The sequence below is a fragment of the Gavialis gangeticus genome, unplaced genomic scaffold, assembly GCF_001723915.1.
Source record: "Gavialis gangeticus isolate Ggan-Ray unplaced genomic scaffold, GavGan_comp1, whole genome shotgun sequence".
Taxonomy (NCBI): domain Eukaryota; kingdom Metazoa; phylum Chordata; order Crocodylia; family Gavialidae; genus Gavialis; species Gavialis gangeticus.
In genome coordinates this window covers 7,592,987-7,602,674 of record NW_017728994.1, presented here as the reverse complement: position 1 = coordinate 7,602,674, position 9,688 = coordinate 7,592,987, and the positions used below count along the sequence as shown (strand labels likewise).

At 45.6% G+C, this 9,688-nt stretch overlaps 1 protein-coding gene across 1 annotated transcript in view; it reads left to right on the top strand.

Moving 5' to 3' along the window:
- Positions 1-9,688, top strand: part of RGR (retinal G protein coupled receptor) — a 40,054-nt gene that overhangs the window by 11,224 nt on the left and 19,142 nt on the right. Inside the window, exons 2-3 of the mRNA XM_019502285.1 lie at positions 1,706-1,862; positions 5,325-5,446. Coding sequence (XP_019357830.1) covers positions 1,706-1,862; positions 5,325-5,446 — 279 coding nt within the window. The remainder of the gene's footprint in view (positions 1-1,705; positions 1,863-5,324; positions 5,447-9,688) is intronic.

Genomic DNA, 9,688 nt, shown 5'->3' with positions numbered 1-9,688 from the left:
CAGAGCAGCCTCAGGCTGGCAAGCTGACTCCCCTGGCTCAATGTGCTACAGTCCTGTTAACACATGGAAATGCTGCGCCCAGAAGCAGTAGACTCTGGTGCGAACTGTGCCAGACTATTACACTAAATTAATTTCACATGTAGGTGCACCTAGGGTATACAGTTGGGGCTACCTGGCATTCACATTGCAAGCACAGTCGCTTTATAACTGCTCTGCAATTATTTCTGTTATTTAGATATGGTTGTCATTCAATAGCACTACTCTGTAGGTGGAATGTAAGCTAGTGTGTGGGAATCTGAGGGAGGGACAAGAAGGAAAGTCTTCTCCTAATTTCTGTTCCCTCAATTCATGTGAAAAAGAGCTTCAAAAATACTGATTTTGGAGAAATGTAGGTCGTATTTTGTCCTAGAGCATAGATTTTAGGGCAGTTTGTTACTCAGGTTCAACTATGATTCATTTATAGGAGAAGGATGGCTTACTATGCAAAGCTGCTCAGTATATGCAACTACACAAAACAATCAGTGCAAGTTTAGTATAATAAGTAATTGGGAATAAGGATTTTTAAGCATTACTCCATTTTTCTTAGCATGTATTATCTGAAATAGCTTTGATGCATCAGGCATATGCTGCCAATAGGAAATAGAGTTATCACCATAGAAATAAGTTCAAGCTAATGTGAAAAGGCACATTAAAAAGTGCTTAGACCTTCTATTACACTCTTTTCTCTTGAAACATCTTCCCTCGCTAGCCATTATTCACTTACCCTTACCTCCTGTCTCTGAGTGCAGAGACTGTGTTCACTATATGCTTACCCGAGTACTTTGCCTAAATACTGCACACCCCCAAATGACTGGGTTCTTCCTAATGCTTGCAATTTGGGAAATGTTGCAGACTAACCAGCTCAGAAAATAGGTAACAAGACTAAGTTGATGCAATTCAGGCAATGGCTAGGTTAACCTTATGGAAAAGCTAAAGACAGACAGACTGACTGAAAAGCAACTGAAGGACACTGCAGGTAGATAAAAGGCAAGTTATAGGGAAAAAACAAATACTAAACCTGACCTGTTTCTCTACTAAAGAGAAGCCTGAAAACATGATAGTCTAAGAGCATGTCTACAACAAGACACTGACTGCACAGCAGCTGACTAATACTGCACAGTAGCATGTCACAGTGCTAACAGTGCTAATAAGCTGCTGCACAATATTATTAAGCTACTGCGCAGTAGCATCACTTAAAAGGCATTTGCCAGTGCTACTGCACAGTGACTCCTGTTACTGTGCATTTATTTAGTATTTGGATTATACCAGTACTAAATAAATGCACAGTAACCACTGCACAGTAGCATGTCATGTAGACATGCCTACTGACTACCAATCGCTGTTTCTTTTGAAACTATACCTTTGACATCTTCATTGTCTTGGATCATGGATCCCTGAATGGAACTTGGCAAAGTTCTCCCTACAAAAAAAGAAAGAGTGGACTATAAAAGCATGAACAAAACCAAAGTGGTTCTGATTCATGAGAAAACTAAACCGTAATGCCATCATGTCTATATCTAGGACTCCTTGAAAATCCTTTCATTGCTTATGTCAATATAATAATATGGATATTTTATGAGTGACAATCTGTATATTGTTGAATGTGGGAATAATTGTATACATTTCCCATTCCAGTTGATTCTAGCCAAAATTATGTCTTTTTCAGCCTTGCTTGGGTTCTGTTTGAATGGCCTAACAATTGTGTCTTTCCGAAAAATCAAAGAACTCCAAACTCCTGGTAACCTCCTATTAGTCAGTGTTGCATTGGCCGATTGTGGGATCTGCATCAATGCATTCATTGCTTCTTTTTCCAGCTTTCTTAGGTATGTGACTTTTTTTTTAACAGATACTCAAGAAGACTGAATAAATGAAATGTTGAACCTAATAAATTATGCTCTACCATATACGTTATTTGTTATCGTATGTTTCCATAAACATTCATATGTAGACATTCAGGTTCACAAGGAATTTTAGAGAAAATTAAAGCAACTTATGCAAATCTGTTTACATGGAGTTTCAGACAAGCTGTTGTTTCCTTAGCCTTCTTCATTATTGCAAGCTTCAGTAATTCAGTCAGAAAAAAAACCAATACTATGTATTTATGAGTGATGAATTACACAACAAACAATTGATCCAGGTTCCAAAATAAAGTCACATAAGATTTTTGTTAAATAACTTCACATAAGCTATGGACAAAAGTTACACATAAATTCGTTTAAGTGATCAGAAACTGGTTCAAACGTGTAACAGAACATAAGTTCAGTGCACATAAACCAGTTTCAAAATGGACAAAACTGGTTTAAGATAAACCTGGTTGAATGTAGTATCAGACCTAACTGATTTGGGTCAATCCATTTTATGCAACTTCTGTCCCAGACCCCTTCCTGGTTTAAATTAACCCTGAGTCGTTTAGGATCCCAGCATGTTCTCCAGGCTGGACTGTGCTCTGCTTTCTACTCCAGAGAGCAGGGCTGGTCCTGCCCCACCTCTCTCTAGCCCAAGGGGTGGGGACATGGCGAGACACCAGCCAGCATGACCATGTTAAGGCAAAGGGAGCAGGGAGGATGTTAATTCTTCTCTCCTTCCCCTCCCCCCATGCCCACCACAGCCAGGGTCAGCCTGTCTGCAGGTCAGTGGTGGAGGCGATTTGGCCTAGCAGACCCTGGCTCCAGGGCAGATGGGACAGAAGAAGGAATTAACCCCCTCCCTACTCCCTTCACCTTAACAGGGCCATGCCAGGATGGTGTCTGGCCACATCTCACCACTGGAACAGCAAGGGGATGGGTAATGGCAGCAGCCTCTGCCAGAGTGCTCAGGAGGGGGCTTATTTCCTTCTCCCTTCCCTGTCCCACCACCAGGGACCGCAGCCATTCTGGCATGGCCTCTTTAAGGCTAAGGAGACAGGGAAGGGGTTAATTCCCCCCTCCCACCAGGGGACTGCGGCTGGGAGAGAGCAGCTCCCCCCCCCCAAGTGTGGTGGGAAAGGCAGCTCTTTGCAGTGCTGCCCAGCCCCCAGGGGGACTCTTCCCCCTGCTCCTCCCTTCTACCTACAGGGCGGGGGGGGGCTCTGTTCGGTGCTAGAGAGGGACTTCTCTCACCTCTCCCCTGCCCCCCGCCACCACAAGGCAGGGAGGGGGGCTCTGTGCAGTGCTGCTCAGCTTGGCCAAGCCTGGGCAGGGGGAGCGGCTGGCACTGAGCCACAGCCCTTGGGGGTGGCCTCACCCACATAGCCCAAGATGGCCCCGCTCAGCCCCAGCTGAGGCAGATGCACAGCGTGGTTGGCAGAGCCACCCCCAGGGGCTGCAGTTCAGTGACAGCCACTCCCTATGTCCTGGCTGGGCTGGGCTGGGCCAGGCAGCACTGCACAGAGCCCCCTCCCAGCCCCACAGTGGAGGGGGGTCAAGGAGGGGGAAGAGTACCCCTCCAGCACCAAACAGAGTGTTCCTCCCCACCCTGTGGCAGAGGGGGTCAGGAGCAGGGGGAAGAATCCCACTCTGGGACTGGGCAGTGCTGTGCACCTGGATTTCTCCTAGCTGTCAGGGAGCTGCTGTGGTGGGCAGAGCTCTCCCCTGGTCCTGCTCCCCCACCACAGGGGTCTGGCCATGCCCCCATCTGATCATGTTCCCTCTTCCCCCACCTTCCAAACCCTGTAGGCCAAGGTGGGGATTTAAACTCTTCCTCACTCTTACTCAGGCTTGCCAGGGCCTGGCCATGCTCCCCCACCCCTGCTCCCTCAGCTTCTCTGTGGAAGAGAAGGAAGGGCTGCTCTAGCACCCCCAGGCTTCTGGCCTGAGCTACTACAGGCATGTGCCTGTATTTCTGGAATGAAAAGGGTATGTCTACCCACTTGCAAACTGTTTCAAATCTCTACAGGTGAGACTAACCTGCAAAGATTGAATCAATTCAGGCTCGGGCTTTTTGAATGTCTGTCCGTAGCCACAGGGAATATATTTTTAAAACCATGAATTATAACCAACAACTCAAATAAGAGAGCTCAATTCTTTGATAAGTACACTATAATTTGGTCATCTCATGATACAAACAACTGAACTTTGCAAATTAGCAGGTCAGAAACCAGACACAATAAAGCCCAGTTCATAAAAGCATATAAACCTGTATTTAAATCCATTTCAATTACAGGCAGCCTTTCACCATATATCTACATTTAAATATATGCATACTTCCCTTTGATACTAATGATGAAGCTTACATGCATTGAGCCAAAAAAAAAAAATACCAAGGAGAATGTAACGAGAAGAGGACTTTTTTATTTATTTCAAAAGTTGCAGTTTAGTGTTAATGTATATTACTTCATTTACTACTAGTATAAAAGTAATGGAAATCATGATGATAATGGATGGTAAAGTTTATGAAGCAGGGACTGCTTTTTCTTCTGGGGTTCTATAGCATCAAGCACAACAGGTCCCTGATTCATGACTGAAGCTCCTGGACACTCACAATATAATTCAGTGGTTAAGAAGACTTCATTTTAAAGAATCCAGTATTTTCAAAAGCTGGCATCCCTTTTTGGTACCCACAAATTGTGAACACAAATAACAGCCTATAATTTGGGGTTTGCAATTACTGTTACTTAGTGGCTTTTCTGAATGCTTGATTTGCAAGCTTAGACTCACATTTTAAAATGAGGGTACCTTAAGTTAGCCCTTCTGTCTCTAATTTTGTATAGATCTGTTAACCACTTGCAATTCCTGCTTATTTGAGTAAGAGCTGGAGTCAGTGTAGCTTTGCAAACCAAGTCATTAGTACTGAAGTACTAGAATATGAATGTAGACCTATCTATGATACCCCAAGGGGATTCTTTGGTGTTATGGTTCGTATGAGTATACTTAAATGACAGTCACCAAATGATTTCGAACCTACCTGCCATTTTTCAAACACAAAAAAGGAGGGGTTTGTTTTTTTAAGACTAAAAAATGAAAATGTAACCCTAAACCACTACCATTATAGTTTATCTAAAGATTTAACATCTTACTATTTCATGAGGTTCTCCTGCATTTATAGACACCAGTCTTGCTTTTTTAGACTATATTTCCATGATTTGTGTGAACTCGCTGAAGAGCTATTTTCTCTTCTAAAATAGAAAGAAAAAATGTATCATATCAGACACCAGCTATTTAATGGTACTGTATTAACATTATTTATACTGAAAGTGTTTTATGGAAGTGTTATCCACAAGACAAACATACGTTGTAATATTTTTTCCTAAAATCATGCTAAAAATATGTCTTTATTATATTTTGAAACCATTTGTTATTTGCTTGCAGGTACTGGCCTTATGGCACTGATGGCTGTCAAATTCATGGATTTCAGGGTTTCTTGACATCATTGGCCAGTATTAGCTCTTCTGCTGCTGTGGCATGGGACCGGTATCATTGTTATTGTTCTAGTAGGTGTTATTATTTACTTAACTACCCCATTTAATCTTTTGATTTTAAAAGGTAACTTGTTTACATACAAAAAATCCCAATTAGTGACTATATTAGTTGCAAACATTTTACATTAAAGATTTTTTAAGTCGCAAACATTTCAAAGATGTATCTAATATATGGCATACACATGTATGATGTCAGGATCCCTACCACTACAGCAGGCTCCATACAATGAATAGTGTAACCCTGAGACACCCTTTCCAGGCTGTCTCCACATACTGACTAGGGTTGCCAACCCACCCAAATTGGCTGGGAGTCTATCAGGATCGGTATTGATCTCCCAGTGACTATTGAAAGCAATTCAGGAGATGGATATTGTGAACAGGTTGAACAGTACAATTAATGCCATTATGTCATGTTGGGAAAAAAAATCTCTTGGAGTAGCTTCAGTCACAGTTGACAACCCTAATACTGACTAATCACGTAGAACCATGCTCTAAGATCACTTGTGCCATTCAGTGCCCTGACAGGTATCAAATGACACACATAAAATGGATCTTTAGCCCAGCTTTGGAATATTCTGTACCAGCAAATTTGCTTGGCGGAGTGGAGTACCATTGATTTCAGTTAGATTTTTGCCTGAGGGCAGGATATACAATAACTGGTCTACCTCAAAAATATGCAGAAGATAATATTGTTACTATATAGTACCAATGATTTATAGGGAAGAAACACCATCTATACTAAGCTTGCCCAAACTATTTTATTCTAGAACGACATTTTCAATTTCTTGTCATTCTTAATTTCCCTTTTTTTGCTGAAATTTAATATATTGGCTCATAGTCAGGGAGCAAATCATTTAAAAGGCTCAATAAGTTTTGCTGCAATATCTTCATATATTGACAGAAAAGAGAAAATGGTTTTCTGGTAACAATATTCTTTTGCAAGTTAGCTTCATACCTCAGCTGAAAAATCAAAGAAATGAAATATTTGGAAGAGAGCTACATCCTAGAGCAGGGGTCGGCAACCTCCGGCACGTGTGCGTGGAGACATTTTTCCTGGCACACTGGGAGGCATGCAAGGAAATTCTTTTTTGGGTTTTTTTAAGTTGCTGCTCTGGGCACTCACATGCAGCCACAAGTTCCAGCAGCACTACAGGCACCGTGGTGGAGCCAGGAGAACACAGGCAGGGAGGCTATCTGTGTCCTACTGCCCCTGCCCCTTGCTCCCAGGCTGTGCCCTCCAGCCCTGCGGTCCCTGGAGAGAGCTGCACATGGTACAGGGCTGGGGCAGGCACTGTGCAGGGTTGCTGCCCTGGAGGCTTCTAGAAGGTGGCGTAGCCCTGGGCCCAAGCAAGCAGACACCCTGTCCCACCCAGGTGGGGCAGCACTGGGGTGCCAAGTGCTGGGGCTGGGTAGTCAGGGTAGGACCTAGGCAGTGTGGGGGGAGGCGCCATAGGCAAGCCTGCCCAGTTGGGGCCTTAAGAAGGTGGGGGCTGCGTGGGAAGTGTGGGATGCCCCAGGGCTCTGTGGGCTCAAGCTGTGGTGGGCAGGCAGGCGAGGGGGCACAGCAGCACCTGTGGTGGGGCCTGGCCCGGCCCACGCAGCTCTGCAGGAATAGGCTGCATCTGCCCTGTATGCAAGGGTATGCTGCCTAGTTGGGGCAGCACACTGGGTTTGGGGGGCTTCCCTCTCTGGGATTGGCCTCCCTGCACACTGGTCATAGTGCATGCAGGGCAAAGCCATACCTGGTGCAAGGGCCTGGCCACAGGAGCCCCTGGACCCTGGGAATGGCTACCACAGCTGCCCCAGCCTGCCCAGGCTCTGGCCCTGCCTACCCGCAGCTCCCCTCAAGGGGCCAGAGCTGGCCTGGCACTGCACAGAGATGCTACACTGCAGGCTCCCGGCTGGCTTGACCTTGAGCACTGGCTGCAGTGGCTGTTCCCAGAGCCTGGGGGAACAGCCTGCAGCTGCAGCTCTCACTAGCACTGTACCCAGCATGCACAGAGGCCAAGCAGGCAGCCCCCTGAGCCCAGAGTCCTGCCCCAGCCAAATAGCATCCCTTCATGGGCAGGGTGGCTGTGCCCCATCCCTGCAGAGCTGTGCAGGCTGGCTGGGCCCCACCTCCAGTGCTGCTGGGCTTCGCCACTTTGGCCCAAGTCTGCAGAGCCTTGGGGCAGCCCCCACTCCCCGCCTGACCCCCACTCTTCTCCAGCTGCAGCCTTCCCAAGGGCCTAGCCGGGCCAGCCTGCTCACGGTGACTCCCCCAGTGCCTGCTGCTCACTGCTTCTTGCTCTCTTCCCCCTCTCCTCACAGCTGGCACTAGATCGTGGGGATCGTGGGGCTGGTGCTAGGTCAGGCTGCGGATGGAAACTCAGCCCAGCTGGGCTGACTTCCCATCCCCAGCCCGATCATAAGGCTGGGGAGGTGAACTGAGTGATCAGACTCAGTTCCTTTCCCCAGCCCGATCACAGCACTTGGGAGGGGAACTGAGCCTGGGCTCTGTTACCTTCCCCTGTGCTGTGATCAGCTTTTCATAGCCCAGCGGTGGAAGACGGGGAGAGCCAGGGCTGTGCTCCCGGCTGCTGCTGAGAGCGCAGCCCTGGTTCTCCTGTCTCCCACCACATTGCTGCTGGCTGCTTCAGAACTCGAAACATTTCAAAACTTTTGAAATGTTTCGACTAGCCTCTTTTTGTCTGGAGGCTGTTTCGAAGAGCTTTGTTTCAATTCCATTTTGTTTTTTCAAGCTTGAAATGAGTTGAAACAGTGTCACATCGAAACAGCTGGTGAAATTTCACACAGCCCTAGTATTTAGTGTAAAAAAATGCAACATTTATGATTATTAACTCTATTAAATATGCAGTGCATCCTGCCATGTACCCCCCACCGCCCCCGTTTTGTTTTTGTGGTGTGCTGGCTTTGAATTCCTTTGGAAATAGGGATTTATAGGAGTGTCAAATTGTAGGGGTTTATTGAGGGGTACAGTGTTCATTTTAATAATCAAACTATCTGCCAATATTTCTTTGGCCGTGTGTGTGCACATTTCCACTGAGTGAAGTGAGTGGTCATTTCCACTGAATTACACTGTTTCTTAAGATCCCATTAGATTTGTGCATGCAGTTGTGAAGTGGAATTTCTGTTATAATATACAGACACACACATGGAATATAGCTTCCCAGGGGCTACTCCAATTTGTGCTGGAAGCCAAACTACACTCCAACCAGCCTTACCGTTGGAGGGAACAGGATATAAAGATTCACATACTGCACTGAGAAGCTCAAAGATCAGTTTATGCTTCCCAATTGAAAAGCTGGTATGAAAAACACTCATAAAATACAAACTATTTTTCCTGGTTTTCAGAGTTCCTTTGACTACCAAGCAATTGCAACAGCACATGGAAATTCCATAATCTAAACTATTTGTCTAGGTCCTACCGCTGATTCAAATGAACTCCTTAGCACATCTTCAGGTGGTTGCTCAGTAGAATCTCTCTGCAGCTAGCGAAGCCAGGTTCCTGAGAGAATATGCTAAGTCAATGTATCTTCCCTGTTTCCTGCCAATTCTTGCTGGCCATCACTTTCCAGTTAGGGATTGCAAGAACTCACAGAGGACAGAGATGACTAACACCTTCTGCTGTCCCAAAATTGCTCCCAGAAAACTTTTTTCATCAAAGTCCCTACATCCCTGACTTTGTTGGTGGGTTAATTCAGTCTTTCATTCCTGGTTTTAAGGCACAGTAGCCTGTTTTCAGGGAAACTTCTTGAAATAAATATCTTTAAAAAAATACTGCTAGAAAACTGATGAGCCTCTAACTTATCCACGGCCTTCATGGTAGATACTTAAGTATTTACAAAGCTGTGGTGACATGTTACCTCTGTGATAAAAACAACCAGTGCTAAATTACATGTGTGCTTGTATTGAACATACCAAATTTACCAAAATGCAAAATGACTCTGAACTTAAGACACCTTCCAATAATTCCATACCTCCCCACACCTTGCCCCCAGTGCCTATCTGCCCCTGCAGTTTCTACCCCTCCCACATGTATGCTTTGGCCCCAACACTACCCAGTAGCTGCAGCTGTGGCCCAGACTCCAAGCCCTGGTGAGAGCTGCTACTGCTGCACTGACTGTTACCTGGTCAGAACAAACACATGCTCCATGCCCTAGGCTAGAGCAGGGCCAGAGCCATGATGGAGATGGAGTAAAAATAAGCAGCAAAGGTGGATGGGGAGGGTAAGAAGGGGAAATGGAGGCTGTG